This window comes from Polypterus senegalus, unplaced genomic scaffold (assembly GCF_016835505.1).
Source record: "Polypterus senegalus isolate Bchr_013 unplaced genomic scaffold, ASM1683550v1 scaffold_553, whole genome shotgun sequence".
Lineage (NCBI taxonomy): Eukaryota > Metazoa > Chordata > Cladistia > Polypteriformes > Polypteridae > Polypterus > Polypterus senegalus.
In genome coordinates this window covers 1-16,095 of record NW_024381012.1, presented here as the reverse complement: position 1 = coordinate 16,095, position 16,095 = coordinate 1, and the positions used below count along the sequence as shown (strand labels likewise).

Genomic DNA, 16,095 nt, shown 5'->3' with positions numbered 1-16,095 from the left:
AATTAACAGCTATTAGACACATTCCCTATGTTGTAACATCTAATGACCTGAAACACAATAATTAATACCATGAAGGCTGCCATAACTTGGTGAAGAAATTCTATTATCAATGTTAAACTGAACTGTTCTGAAAAATAGCTAAACATTATAAAACAATTAAAATATCAGTTGAAGAAGGCAAGTAAAGAAATAATTATTCCCTTAGTCAAATGTGTTGAAGATTTACTAGAATTCATCCATCCATTTTCGAACTCTCTTTAACTACCTGGTCACTGCCTGCAGAACCTACCCTGGCAGTATCAGGTAATGTAGGAACCTGTTCTGGCCACACACAAAACACACTACTTTATACATTTCAGAGTTCCTGTTCAACTTAATTTGCATATATTCAGGTTGCTATATCAATTATCTGCAGTACCTAAAGATTACCTACAAAGTCATGGAGGAATGCACAAATTATATGCAAGAGTGAGCAAACTGGAGTCAAACACATATCTCTGGGACTGCAAGAAATTCGTGACCATACTCTTTCTTTGATCTACAAAATCTTATGTTTCTGAGCTGAATAAGTAATATAACATGTTGATTAGAGAATGCAAATTTGACTTTGACTGTACTTTGGGCAATACACAGGCTAAACTAAATATTATTGATAAAAGTGGTGTTAAGTATTTCAAAATGTGTCCTGACCTTGGCATATGCAGTGTTGTCTTGGATGACTGAGGACACGGGCAGAATCTCTTTATTTGTTGTAAATAAACTGAGTCCTCCAGAAAGAGCAGCAAGTTTAGTGTACACTGAAAAACGATTAGGAGGCACAAGTGCTCTTCTTTTTTTTCGATTTCTTGAGGGGTCCTCTGTGAGAAGAAATGTTACCTAATGATGAGAATATATTACAGAGTATGTTATAAATTAAAAGTACATAGCAATAACTAGTTGTGCAACTTTAAGAAAATACATTTGTACCTCCTGGTAGATGTTATGTTTAAAATTAAGTATATCATCAATTATATTAAGCAACATATCTTTCAGTTATGCTAATGGCCTGATTAGATGAAGATTAATTGCATACTCTGTACAGTAAGTATTAACACAGTAAGATGTTGGTAAATGTATATATACTGTGTGTATGTGTATATATAAATTTTTTCTAATATGTTATTGTTGCATCTTTGATAATATATTCAGTGTTAGCGTTATGCTGGTTTATTTGGATGCCTCACCTGTAGCAGCTCTACATACTTAACACTGAAAACTTTACCTAAAAAAATAAAAGAAAACACTGTTTTGGTGGAATTTAAAGTTTAGGTTGATTGAGAATTCCACGTCCCAACAACAATATTCTTTTGAATATGATTTGATTTACCCATCTCAAACGTTCTTCCAATCAATTAACTCCATTGAGTCTTAAGGTTTTGGTTTCTAGTTTGCAAATCCAACCATTGAGACTTGAAAAAATAAACCACGTGTTTTATTGGTCACATACTATCAACAATTCACTGTCTAGTTTATAGCCTACATTTATTTTAAATTAAGGCCTTCAGGAAAGGACAACAACAGTGTATATGAAGAGTATGACTTTCTTTATTGTAGTGCATGCATTGTATTGGAAGAAAATGAAATTTATTTTTTGATATTGAATTCCCCGATTCAGCTAATACTTTGGTAAAGGAAGAATAAAGAATCCAAAGGCTTCAAGGTAAGACCCATATTTGACTAGTCATACTTGCTGATCACAGTGATGGAGAATTGTGACATGTTGCATGTTGATTTGACATGTAAATAAGAATTTTACAGAACTCTGTACACATGACAATAAACCTTTAAAATAAAAAACGTTGAGACCAAATGTTACTGTAAAATAATTCACTGGTTGCTACCGGGCTTGCAGTGCTAAAGCGAATAACCTGTAATAACCAAGGTTATATGCATATGGTTAAATGTTGGAACCAATTGAAGTTGAAAAGTTGAACCTTATTCTCATTCGATGTTAATTAATGTTGATTTATTTTGTTTTATAATTGTGTCTTTCGTTTTTCTATTCTTTAATATGTAAAGCACTTTGAGCTACTGTTTGTATGAAATGTGCTATATAAATAAATGTTGTTGTTGTTGCAATGAATTCTCGTAATTATTTTCCTGCCCATTTTATAATAACTTCTGCTTTTTTAATGGATCAATCCTCCAGTGGCAACAGACTATGCTTCTACTAGATTTTTTATCGCGTTGCTATCACCATTCGTTTGCGTAACCCCACACCTCCGCTCCCTCTCCACTTTCAAAGTCAAAGTCAAAGTCAAAGTGAACTTTATTGTCATCTCAACCATATACAAGTATACAGATAGACAAATTAGAGCTCAGGGTCCACAGTGTAACAACATGATGTGCAAATAGTAAATTAAAAATAGAATAAAAATTTTTTAAATTTATAATTAAAACACAAACAAACAAGACAAGACATTGTGCAAAGATAGGACAAACAAGTAGCAGCAATATTGATGTGTAAGATATGTAATATAATAAGTAAATAAATAATAAATAATAGATATAGATAATACAGAAATTATCAGTGTATGATAATAGTTGTTTAAGACGTGTGTAAACAATGACAGGTCAGAATGTTTCATAAATCCTTAGAGGTCAGTATGAGATTTTCAGTTCTTTGCAGGATAGTGGTTTTCATGTATAAAAGTTCTGTTTTGTAGAGGAGGTTGAGGCGTGTGGAAGGTCCCAGGGGCAGCCTGGTGTTAAGGAGTCTAACAGCTTGGGGTAAAATCTCCTGCAGCCTCGCAGATTTGGCTTTGATGCTGCAATATCTTCTTTTGGATGGCAGAAGTGTGAAAAGTCCATGTGAGGGGTGTAAGGGTCCTGCACAATGCTGCAGGCCCTTGGCGGACACAGCGTTTGTAAAATATGTCTTGTAGTGAAGGGAGAGGCACCCCAATAATGTTCTCTGCTGTCTTCACTATCCTTTGCAGGCGCTATGGGTCGGATATGTTGCAGTTGCCATACCATACAGCGATGCAGCTGGTCAGGACACTCTCTGGTGCCTCTGTAGAACATGGTGAGGATGGAAGGGGAAGACGTTGATTCAGACGCCTCAGGAAGTGTAGTCTCTGCTGGGCTTTCTTGATTAGTGATGAGGTGTTAGTGTCCACGTAAGTTCCTCAGTTAAGTGCACACCGAGGAACTTGGTACTCCTAACAATCTCCACATCGAAACCGCTTGATGCTGAGCGGATGTGGGCAGGACGTGATTTTCTGAAGTCCACGATTATCTCTTTTGTTTTGTCGACATTGATAGATAGATTGTTGTCTTCACACCATGCGGACAGCCATTTCACCTCATCTCTGTATGCTCTTTCATCATCCCTGCTTATCAGTCCAGCACCCGTATCATCCGCAAACTTGATGATGTGATTGGTGTTGTGCTGGCTGTGCAGTCGTGAGTCAGCAGGGTGAAGAGCAGTGACTAAGCACACAGCCCGCGGTGCTCCAGTGCTCAGTGTGATGATGCTGGAAGTGTTGTAGCCCATCCGAACTGACTGGGGCCCTCTGTCAAGAAGTCCAGGATCCAATTGCAGAGGGTGGTGTTTAGGCCCAACCTGCTCAGTTTTACAACCAGCTTTGGGGGGATGATTGTGTTGAAGGCAGAGCTAAAGTCTATGAATAGCATCCTGACATATGTGTCTTTTTTATCCAGATGTGTCATGGAGATGTGAAGGGCAGAGCATATGGCATCCTCAGTTGACCTGTTTGAGCGGTATGCAAACTGAAGAGGGTCAAGGGAGGCAGGAGATTAGTCTTTATGTGTGACATGACTAACCTTTCAAGCACTTCATTATGATTGGTGTGAGTGCAACTGGTCGGTAGTCATTCAGGCATGTCACTGATGACTTCTTTGGCACTGGTATGATGGTGGTCGACTTGAAGCATGTTGGGACTGACGACTGGCTCAGAGATGTGTTGAAGATGTCTGTGAGGACACCAGCCAGTTGACTTGCACATTCTTTGAGCACAAGACCAGGTATGTTGTCAGGTCCTGCAGCCTTCCTTGGATTGACTCTGGGTAGAGTCCTCCTCACATCTGTTATGGAGAGACAGAGTGCTTGGTCAGTGGAGGGAGGTGTTGCTTTTCTCGCAGGCTCTTTGTTCTGTGCCTCAAACCGTGCAAAGAAGTTGTTCAGCTCATCTGGAAGGGAGGCATCACCATCACTGCTGTGTGGATTGGGCTTGTAGTTTGTAATTGCCTGAACACCCTGCCACATACGACGGTGTCTCTGGTGCTGCTGAATTGTTTGTTGATCTTCTGCGTATGCCCACTTAGCTCTCCTTATAGCACGAGACAGGTTGGCTCTGGTCACCCTAAGGCGCCTTGTCTCCAGATCTGAAGGCTGCATTTCTGATCTTGAGCAGCTTGTGCACTTCTCTTGTCATCCAGGGCTTTTGGTTGGCTCTAGTGGTAACATCCTTGGTAACAGTAACATCCTCTATGCATTTGGAGATGTAGCCAGTCACAGAGTCTGTGTACTCCTCCAGATTGATGGAGTCACCATCCATAGCAGCCTCTCTGAAAATGTCCCAGTCTGTCAATTCAAGCAGTCTTGAGAGCTGAAACCGCACCAACCTGCCACACTCTGATGCTCTTGCGGGCTGGTTTAGTGCGCTTCAGCAGGGACTTGTATGCAGGAACCATAAAACGCTGATATGATCTGAACAGCCCAGGTGAGGGTGGGGTAGTGCCTTGTAGGCGCCAGGAGCCTCTGTAAACATTGTCCAGACAGCTTCCCTCTAGTTGCTGAGCCACTGAAGTGTGCTCTACTATTGTTAGATAATTATTGGCTTTCTACTATGCTGAAATACTCTTGTGATAAACTCCTGCATATTGAACAGTTAGTCCAGAGCAAATGGTCAGATTGGGATGAACTAAAAGACACTGGTATTTTGCAGCACCCAAAATATTTTACATTGTGGGCCAGGTCACCAGCACAGCCAGGCTTGAATGTAAAGTTCACGGGCAGCATTTGACCTGTTCTTAGCCCTCTGCTCTTTGTATCTAAAGGCTTCCCTTGGCCATATCATTCATACTTATGGACTGGTTATCACTTTATGCAGATGATACTCAACTCTGTTTCAACTCTATTTCAATGTTACAAGTTAAATTTTATCAGAGCTTTCTCAGCTCACAGCTCCTGCAGATTGGCACTAAAATGCAACTTATTCTTATTCCACCCACATAAATCACATTAAGAAACTTTCTTACTTCCACCTCTATAACATATCCCATGTTCTCTCATTCCTCTCCTTTTTTAATGCTGAGAAACTTTCCCATGTTTTATCACATCCTGCATCAATTATTGTAACTCCCTACTGGCAGGTAACCCTTCAAATTTTATATCATAGCTCCAGTTGATTCGGGACTCTGCTTCAAGAGTCCTTAGAACCAGCAACAGTGAGCACACATCCATCCTTCTTTACCTTCACTAGCTCCTGTGTCTTACAGGACTGAATATAAGACTCTATTAGCAACCTACAAAGCTTTAAATGGCCTTGCACCAGACTATATCATTGACTTTCTCCATCACTATGCTCCTGGTTGCCCACTAATGTCCTCTGATTCTGGCAATCTTACTGTGCCTCACACTAGCCTGCACTCTATGGGTGACAGGGCCTTCAGCTGTATAGCACCCAGACTTTTGAATGACCTCCCAAAATTAGATCAGTTGACTCATCTGTTCAGAATGGCTTTTAACTAATCTAACATTCTGCCCCTTCTTTCAGCTTACCTCTCTACCCAAATGATCAGGATAATTTGTGAATATGTGTTATATCACAAATGATGTTATTTGTTCAGACTTTTCTTCTAGTATTGAAATTTAGTATTTTACTCTGGTTTATTGTCTTTTATTCGATTTAAAGCTTGGTATATCCTGTATTTGTCGGTTTTAGTGTTCTGTGCAGAAAATAATTGTATCAATATTAAATATGCTCTGCTGTTCTTTCTGAAACTCTGTGAAGCTGATGGGTAGATGGGATAAGCACTATATAGATTAAAGGTATTATTATCATCATCATCATGGGGTTTTACTTGCAATTATGCAGAAAATTAGCTTACTTAGGAAAAGTGATTATAAATATCTCCTTCAGGTAAGCTATCCCTTCCCACCAAAATCCTACTTTATAGAAATAATTTTGATATTTGAAATAGACAACACTCATAACTATTAAGATAAATTTCTTAAGCCAGATCCTTAGTGCTATGTACAGTTTACAAAATTAAAAAACAGCTTAGGAATGGTCTTCAATAATAGCAACTTAGGACAACAGATGTAGAGCTGAACATAAAAAGCTCACCTTTGATCCTTTTTGAATTATTAAGGCTTCAATAATACTTTGAAGATTAATATCTTTAGGAGAAGCATCAGTGAAGACAAAGATCTCAGAGAGTGGCGGGGTATTTTCCAGTGCCAACTGTATAGGGATAAAGCCAGATTTATAACTCAGTACAACAGGAATTCAGCAAGCAAAAAATATAAGTATACCTATTGGTAAAAACTCCACCTGTAGTTTTTAAAACATTATGTTAATCAAATTCTAAAAGAATGAACTAAGACTAAGTATATAGTATGTGTAGTTGCTTCCTAAACTGGTATCCCTCTGTTAGGTATTAATGCTTCCTTTTTAAATGAACTAAAGCCATGCTTATTTTAATAAGGCTCAAACAACCTTGAAAAAAAACACATGAATGGTTTATCATTTCACCTATGACTTAACAATTACCTTAGGGAACATCTGTTCTTATACTGTAGTCAACTGTAATATGTGAAAGTTGTATCTTTACAGATCAAGGGAAATGTTCATCGCTGATAAGTTTTTTTTAATAAGGTAAAACATGCCCACTATACAAAGCATTTTAAACAGTTAAAGAAACAGAAAACTATTTTCTAAGTGCTATGTTGGACCCTTTCTCTGCCAAAAAGTCATAAAGGAGGGACAACATGAGAAGAGGCATAACCCGCTGGGATGGGACTGAACTATTATCGGTTTCCTCCCCCTGTACAACAGGTGGCAGTGCACCCATTGGAATGGATCCAGTATAGACACCTGCAGGGATCTATGGGGTTCATATTCCTGAAGGACAACCCACAGGGTCTTTGTATGATGCCAAGAGCACTGCGGGAGAAGGACTCCCTATTTCAGGGAGCTTCCATTTGACCTGGATGTGATTCCATCGGGCTATGCCCTGGCACCAGCATTATAGGTGGCTGTCCAGTCTCGTCCAGTGGAGTCAGAGTCGGGAGGCAGAAGCTCACCTGGAGGAGAAAAAGAAGTATTTTGAATTGGGTATTGTGGTGTTAACTGTAACAAAAGAATTTGCAGAATAAAAAAAGTTTATTTGCCCTTGGACTGTCTTGTTGTGGTTGTGTCTGGGGTTTTGGGACTCAATGGCACCCCTTGTCTTTCACAGTTTACATTATTGAATAGGGATCAATCTCACACAACAAATATGATGTGTAATTTTGTCAAAACATTTAGCAAAACCTCCTGTGTGCATGTCATTCTATTGCTTTATTGCAGTAGTTTCAGGTTCTGTTCTGGGATACCCACATGGCTTCAGGTTTCTATTCATTTTTACTTTGTCATTGATCTCATCGTTTAGCTATTTCACTACAAATAGTTCAAAGGAATTCAAAAATATTTTTATATTTCAACGTTGCTTTAAATGTTTTGGTTGCTATTGACATTTGCTTACAATTTTTACTGTAAAGTTTACTACATTAACTGTTTCAAAATTGATGATTACCAATGAGCAGTGTGGACATAGCTGCAAACAATACTGAAAACTAAAGGGAAGAAATTACTCTAATGCTATTTTTACTTGTCTGCTCAAAAGGAAATCAGTCAGTCATTTTCTATCCCACTTAGTCCTGAACAGGGTCATGAGGGTCGGCTGAAGCATATCCCTGCCAGCACAGAGCACAAGGCAGGAGCAAACCCTGAACAGGGTGCCAGTCCATCACAGGGTGAACACTCATTCATACATTAGGGCCAATTTAGGATCACCTATTCACCCAATTTCCATGTCTTTGAATGGTGGGAGGAAACTGGAACACCCGGTGGAAAACCACACAGACACAGGGAGAACATGCAAACTCCATCCAGAGCGTGAACCCTGGTCTCCTCACTGAAAAACAGCAGCACTCCCTGCACCACCCCTTATTAAGAAATGTTTCTTACAAATGAGCAGACAACAACATATGGCATGTAAGCATTTTCAGCACTTGGAAATTTACCTAAGGGAGTAAACTCTATAGAAGAGGAAAACAAAAACTTAAGAAGCTGTAGGAAAATACAAACACTTCAACATTTCTTAGAATATGAGGAAAACTTACTTAACAATTGTATCAATTAAAATTAAGGATGATGCACTGATTGTGACATTGGTTGGGATACAAACCTGAGGCCACATGAGGTCCCTTGGGACTGAACTTTGGAGCTGCCAGTTTATAGTATTCTTTCTGCCAACCATTTTTATTAACTTCATGTATTTCATGTTATGTCTCATTTATGCAGGTCGTTTGCATTTGCATCTTTATTGCCTCAAGTGGGTCATTTGGTTTGTTAGCAGGTTTTACAGTGAGGCCCCAACATATCGTTAAAAGCATATCAACAGAGAACACCATGTCAGACATAAACTTTATACATGTACAAAAAATCAAGATACAACATGGAGCGTAATACTGATGATTTAACATTACTTCATACAGTACATCCATCCATTATCCAACCCGCTATATCCTAACTACAGGGTCACAGGTCTGCTGGAGTCAATCCCAGCCAACACAGGGCGCAAGGCAGGAAACAAACCCCAGGCAGGATGCCACGTCAATGCACCTAACCTGCATGTCTTGGGACTGTGGGAGGAAACCGGAGTATTGGAAGAAACCCATGCAGACATGGGAGAAAATGCAAACTTCATGCAGGAAGGACCGGTCTCCTAACTGTGAGGGCAGCGCTAAGACTGCACCACCATGCATTGGCAAATGTCTTGATTTAAGACCATGAAAATTTATTGAAGTTAAACATATTTAGGAGATTAATAACAGTTGGAGTGAAGGAGTATTTGACCTCTTTGTTTTTTATCTATGGAACCTTGAACCTGTACTTTAAATCATTTAAAATTGCTGCATTACCTTAATGGCTGATAGACACATCTCAGGTTCAGCACCTCCTGACAATGAAGTAAGATTGTTCAGAAACATAAACTTCTCTGATCAGTGGTTTTGTAAACTGGCCCAAAGCCTGTAAAAAATGGAACATAACTAAATGTGCTTATTTGGGGCAAAGAACTGAAGCACGTTTCTTCTTGCATGTGTGTAACCAAAGATGAAATGTATCTACTTGATAATTGTGATTTATGAGCAAAGTGTTTAGCACACATTTAGCTGATGTAAGGACAGTTCTTTCAGGCAGGGATTTTAATTGATTAAAGAACCTGACCCATCATTTTTAGGCAGAGGCCATGAATGATTAGAGCAGGTGCACTGTGCACACATAGCGAAACAGGTGCTATTTGGGTCTTAGAAGGACACAGTCCATAAACAACATTGCAATTATTCATACCAAGTTTCACAAAAAGCTCACTGAATATGCAAAATGTGTGGGTATTTATCATGATGAGGTACCTCCAGAACGCCAGGCACTACTGAACTGGGTGTACATTTATCAGAAGAACTAGATGATGACTATATCGTTTCAATGGCTTCTCTTCGGCCTGGATATGTATGTATACAATGTATATTGGGAGAAGCTGCATTTTAAAGCAAATTATATATATACATATATATATACATACACTGCCTCACAAAAATTAAAGGAACACTTTAAAGAAACACATTAGATACATCAGATCTCAATATGAAGTTGGATATCTATACAAATAACGACAGCAATGTCTTAAGAACAAAAGGATGCCAAGTCTTTTAATGGAAATAAGGGCTCAATTGTGTGAGACACCCTAAAATCAGAGTGAAAATGAAGATGTGGCAGGCTAGTCCATTTTTTCAAAAACTTAATTTCTGCTACTCAAAAATGCTTTTCAGTATCTTGTGTGGCCCCCACGAGCTTGTATGCATGCTTGACAACGTCGGGGCATGCTCCTAATGAGATGACGGATGGTGTCTTGTGGCATTTCCTCCCAGATCTGTATGAGGGCATCCTGAGCTGTTGTACAGTCTGAGGAGCAAACTCCTGCGCGCCTAATGGACCGAAACATAATGCCCACAGATGTTCTATTGGGTTTAAGTCAGGGATCGATGAAGGCCATTCAATTGTTTCATTCCTTCATCCTCCATGTACTGCCTGCATACTCTTGCCATGAGGCCGGGCATTGTCGCATTAGGAGGAAACCAGGACCTACTGCACCAGCGTAGGGTCTGACAATGGGTCCAAGGATTTCATCCTGATACCTAATGACAGTCAAGATGCCGTTGTCTAGCCTGTAGAGGTCTGTGAGTCGTTCCATGGATATGCCCCAAGATCATCACTGACCCACCACCAAACCAGTCATGCTAAACATGTTCAGGCAGCATAATATTCTCCACGGCTTCTCCTAACCTTTCAAGTCTTTCACATATACTCAGGGTGAACCTGCCTCATCTGTGAAAAGCACAGGACGCCAGTGGTGGACCTGCCATTCTGGTATTCTATGCAAATGCCAATTGAGCTCCCGGTGCTGTGCAGTGAGCACAGGCGCAGTAGACATTTGGGCCCTCAGGTAACCTTTTAGAAGTCTGTTTCTGATTGTTTGGCAAAGACATTCACACCAGTGGCCTGCTGGAGGTCATTTTGTAGGGCTCTGGCAGTGCTCATCCTGTTCCTCCTTGTCCAAAGGAGCAGATACTGGTCCTGCTGATGGGTTATGGACCTTCTAAGGCCCTCTCCAGCTCTCCTAGAGTAACTGCTTGTCTCCTAGAATCTCCTCCATGCCCTTGAGACTGTGCAGGGAGACACAGCAAACCTTCTGGCAATGACACGTATTGATGTGCCATCCTGGAGAAGTTGGACTACCTGTGCAACCTCTGTAGGGTCCAGGTATCGCCTCATGCTACCAGTAGTGAAGAAGAAATAGTCAACTAGTGAAGAAACAGTCAGAAAAGATAAGGAGGGAAAATGTCAGTGGCCTCCACCTGTTAAACCATTCCTGTTTTGGGGTCATCTCATTGTTGCCCTCTAGTGCATCTGTTGTTAATTTCATTAACACCACAGAAGCTGAAACTGATTAACAACCCCCTCTGCTACTTAACTGACCAGATTAATATCCCATAAGTTTCATTGACTTTATGCTTTATGCTATACTCTGATTAAAAGTGTTCCTTTAATTCTTTTGAGCAGTATAGATCTTGGCGCTTCAGCATATTGTAATGTTTTTTCTTTCACTTCACTTTTTCTTAACTTAATTTTCTTTCACTAGTTTTTTCTTTTTGCCACGCCGCACTTTCATTTGCAGCTGCTTTCAATAGAAACCAATCCAGGAGCTTTGTTTAGTCCTCCCTTTAGTATGTTTCTGAAATGAGTTAGGAAGGTGTCATTAAATAGCACTGCTGCTGATCAGTTGTAACTTTTTAGCGTGTTTCTTTCTTTAAAGTTCAAAACTTTTTCTCACATTGCAAACACTTCCTTTATCTCACTTTAAGAGATAACCTCCTCCGTGATACCGATCTCCTGCAGAGATATATATATACTAGCTGTACCCATAGTAATGAAACAGGACAAACTTTAATCAATAGACATTGGTACTTTATCTGATCGTGTTCAGCTCTGATGGGAAAGCGTTCCCCACGTGGGGAGAAAAGCACATGGCCGTGATATCTCTGGCAATGAGCAGCTACCCTCTCAAACACGCGTAGGTTTATCTCTCTCTCAAAAACGTCAAACGTTACTCCTTACACCATCTCAAAAAGAAGTTGCAGTAAATGAGGAAGGGCCCGCCCTGCTCTTGACCCACAGCCACTCTGTTCGATTTGCATAAATACATCGGTACCATGTTTCGAACTATGATACTTAGCGCAATGACAGAATTCACAAAATCAACTGGAAAGTTCAAGCAAATTATAGAAAACAACCAGATCTAAATCCGTTAAGTAATTCTCTCGTGAAAAGCAGACAGACATAAAGAAGACAGATATACAGACAGAAAACGCTTGGACCACTAAATGTTTAAAACCGCTCTTAGCGAAAACACCTATGGGCCCAGGGTAATCTACATTCCAAATTTCAAGTCCCAAGTCCTCATGGTTCAGGAGATTTCGTGATGAGTGAGTCAGTGGTATTTGGTATACATATCTTTTTGTACCATATTTTTTTCTTCTGATTATTTCCACCAAGGGGTGGGGTACATATACAGGTTCAAGCATGTCATGCACTTTGATTTGATTTTCTTTTCAATAAAGAGCACAATCCCAGGGAGCAAGCCCCCCCTGCTGGAAACAGTATGTTCAAATACTAGAAAGGGCATTCCATTTGAAAAGAAAAACACAGCATTATGCTGTGTATTGAAAGTAAAAACACCTTGAATAAAAAAATATTGCACGATCTGAACTCTGAAGTAACTTACAGCAGTATAAGGTCTCTTCGAGCTGTAGATTAGCTCAGCAGCATTAAGTGCAAGGTAACCTCCAATTCTAACTTGGGACACCAGCTACATATGATAGACACATTTATTTATATTTCTATAATTAGCATGACTGTGGAAAAAGAGACTTCCTGATTCCTAAAGATATAAATGTTAGAATAATGGAATTTCAAGAATAGCCTGGTCTCAGTGTACCATGTGATAAAATAGCATCCTATCCAAGGTTGGTTTTTCACTCTTGCACTCAAGTTCTGGGAGAATCAGCTTCATTTCCTGTTTCTCAATAAAGTAATGGGTGACACCTTCACCATAAGGTGATTTGAATCAGAAAAGAATTTCCTGCTTTAGTTTTGCTTTTGCCAAATTGTGTATTTCTACATACCCTGAAATATAAATTATTGATATAGTTTCTGCACTAATTTACTTCACTTATTTGTTCCTACATATTTAAATACTGCCTGTACTGAAATAATGAATGCTGCATAAATACATAATACAATTTGCAGGTGTGGTGTAATGACTAAGGCATTTGACTTTGAAGCACAATGCTGGTGGTTCAATTCTCTTCTCATTTAGCCTGCCTTTGTTTCAATAATAAAAAACGGAAGTTCCTGGCACTTGACTTTCCCTACATAAAGCAATGATTTTAGCAGTAAAATGTTGTATTTTGCTTCAAAGAAATAGGCTTCTGCATTTTGCAATATTGATAACTGTGCCGAGTTTCATTACAACTGAGTGATGATTAGAGTTTGAGTCTACAGAGACACATCACTAGGGAATGTCTCAAATATGCAACTCAGTGAAAATTATGACCGTCATTACAGTAATTTCATTATACAGCATTTACACATATAAGCACATATACTCTTGAAAAAAATCACTGTGGTACAGAGGTAGTGCAACCAGACATCCTGTATCTCCTGAGCCTGTGTTGAATTTAGGGACCCTGATTTTTGTTTAACAAAAATATTTATTTGTCTTATGTTTAGATGTTACCAATTTCTCTGTCCAGAAACAAAATACCATTCCAGCTGCACATTTTTATTACCAATCATATCATTTGTATTCAAAACAGACAAGGTCTAACCAACCAAATGTTTTATGACTATGAAGCTTACACTTATCTCGGGTCATGGGATCGACATATCTGTAATACTATAGTAGTCATTTACGCATCCTGTGAAAATTCCCACAATGAAATACACTACCTTCAAACTGAGAGAGGATAAGTAACCCAGTAATACCAGTTAAATAGAGAATTTTTAAGGTGTCTTTATAAATTATAATGCAGCTATCACTTTTGAAATAAAATAACTGTATTTGTCCCCAGGGGGAACTTTGGCTTTTTTACAGAAGCTCTTTAAAAATTAAATACATAGACAGTAAATAAATAAATATTCATTAACGCTTCAGTCTCAGCACATACTGGATTGACTATAAACCAAGAAAATTCAAAAGAAAGAAAAGTTCTGATTTGGCTGTCACAGTCAGAGTGAGACATATTGCAGACGTATTGCTGTTGGTATAAGAGGATATGTAGCATTACTAATAATGGCACTCAGTTTGTTTAAATTTGTGTTTTGCTATGACCACCAGGTGGTCCACAGTATGTCTCATAACCGAGCTTGCCCTTTAATTAGCTTGTTGATTCAGTGGCCCTCTCTTGAAGTGATGTTACTAGCCCAGCACACCACACCATAGAAAACTGCACTGGCCATCACAGAGTTTTAGAAAATGTGAAAAATGTCACTTCCCACATTAAAGGAACACAGTCTCCTAAGGAAAAAGAACTCTGCTCTGTCCTTTCTTATACAGATCCTCTGTGTTTGTGTGTATTGTAAAAGCCTTTACGTCTTCCTCTGTTGTTGTCACTTGTGGTTTCTGTCATATAGCAAACTGTCTACAGTGCACTAATAATGTAGCTTACAGTGTATGATATGAGTGGCTGTGTTGGACCTCATTCTAGTTGTATGGAGTGGTTATCCATGAAATTAGTATCAATGTGGGTGAAAGGTACAGTATGTGTGTATTCTAATCCCAGAATTGAAGCAAAAAAATTCAAATATCAAAAATGTGCATGTATTAATCATTATAATCCACTCAAGCAATACAATGCCCCTCCCAATATCTAAATTGGTTTAGAGAAACCTACTTATATACTCTAGATAATTATCAGTATATAAAGCCACTAGTATGTTAAATTAAGTTTGGTTGTTGTTCTTTCAAGGAGATACTTTTTTTGAATAACACTGAGCTTTGAATTCATACCTGGGTCATGAAAAGGAACCAGGACATAAAGAAATGTTTCAGGTACAGCCCCTTTCTCTCCTGGATGACTGAAATGGCTCGTTGACGTGCTGCATCAATTTCTTCAAACATGCTGCCAGTGGTATCAATCACAAAGCAAAGTACCATGTGGTGAAGGACATTTAAAAGCCTGCACACCAAAAAATATTGACTACTTAATGCCAAAAAAACAAAACAATCTTTGAAATTAGTCACAGTAGTTAATGTACAAATCTGTTTAATTCCTGGATATACACATTTTAAGCATAAACTTATAAGGTATGCAGTGTAAGTCCATTTTGTTTGCCATTCACTTACATGAGAAAGGCTTCATTTCCTACTGCATTCCACAGATCCTCAAGTGTGGCAACAGTTGCAAGAGTGGCAAGGTGAGCAGCATCCTCATGAAGATAATTGTGAGGAGAGAAGAGAAAAGAAGTAGTGTCTTTATTGATTCCACCTTTTGCACTTTGATGGCGGCTTTTATCAAATATGCCTCCATGACTGCATTTCCCTGAAAAAACATTGCTGATTTTAAGACGTGTGACAGTTGCTGAAAATGAACATTTATCTTGTAATTGCTGTTGGAGATAATTAACACATGGCTCCTGTTTCTGTCCCTCTTTTCACATGCTTCCTGCTACTAAATGTTATGCAGTTAGTAGTAAAGACAGAAATAATTTTAAATACGGATTTTTAAATCTCAACTAAAAGTTCATAACAAAAATCAGTCCTGTATTTTCGTAAGCCAGAAACCAAAAAGGCCATTTGAGAAAAATAATGTGGAAACTCTGTATTTCAGAAAGTCAAAATGAGCATAAACCAAAGCATACTATATACAAAATATTTTTATCCAGTCTCTGGTAATCCTACATAGCAAAGAGGTTAGAAACCATTCACAAGCTAAGCCCAAAACAGAAGTGCCCATAAAAAAACAAAATGTTGTCACAATTATAATTCATCACATTTAATTAGCGCTTTTCTCAGTACTGAAAGCTATCCACACAGTGAGGAACCGGGAAGCAAATCCACAATCTTCCACAGTCTCCTTGCAGCAGCACTACCACTGCGCCACCTGTGAGGACCCAAACACATTAAAATAAACAGAAGTCTTTAAACACATTTCAGATAAACTTTAAATGCAGAATCCACAAGGTTCATAATAAACCATAAAAA

The 16,095-nt window shown here is 38.9% G+C and overlaps 1 protein-coding gene across 1 annotated transcript; it reads right to left on the bottom strand.

Annotated features, from left to right (window-relative positions):
- Positions 1-690: 690 nt before the first annotated feature.
- LOC120520470 (von Willebrand factor A domain-containing protein 7-like) lies at positions 691-15,472 on the bottom strand (the record flags this gene model as incomplete). Its single annotated transcript, XM_039742810.1, has 6 exons — positions 691-876; positions 6,354-6,470; positions 9,194-9,231; positions 12,570-12,699; positions 14,902-15,070; positions 15,238-15,472. Coding segments are annotated over 6 exons (875 nt in total), but the record flags the coding sequence as incomplete, so codon positions are not given.
- Between the last annotated feature and the right edge of the window lie 623 nt (positions 15,473-16,095).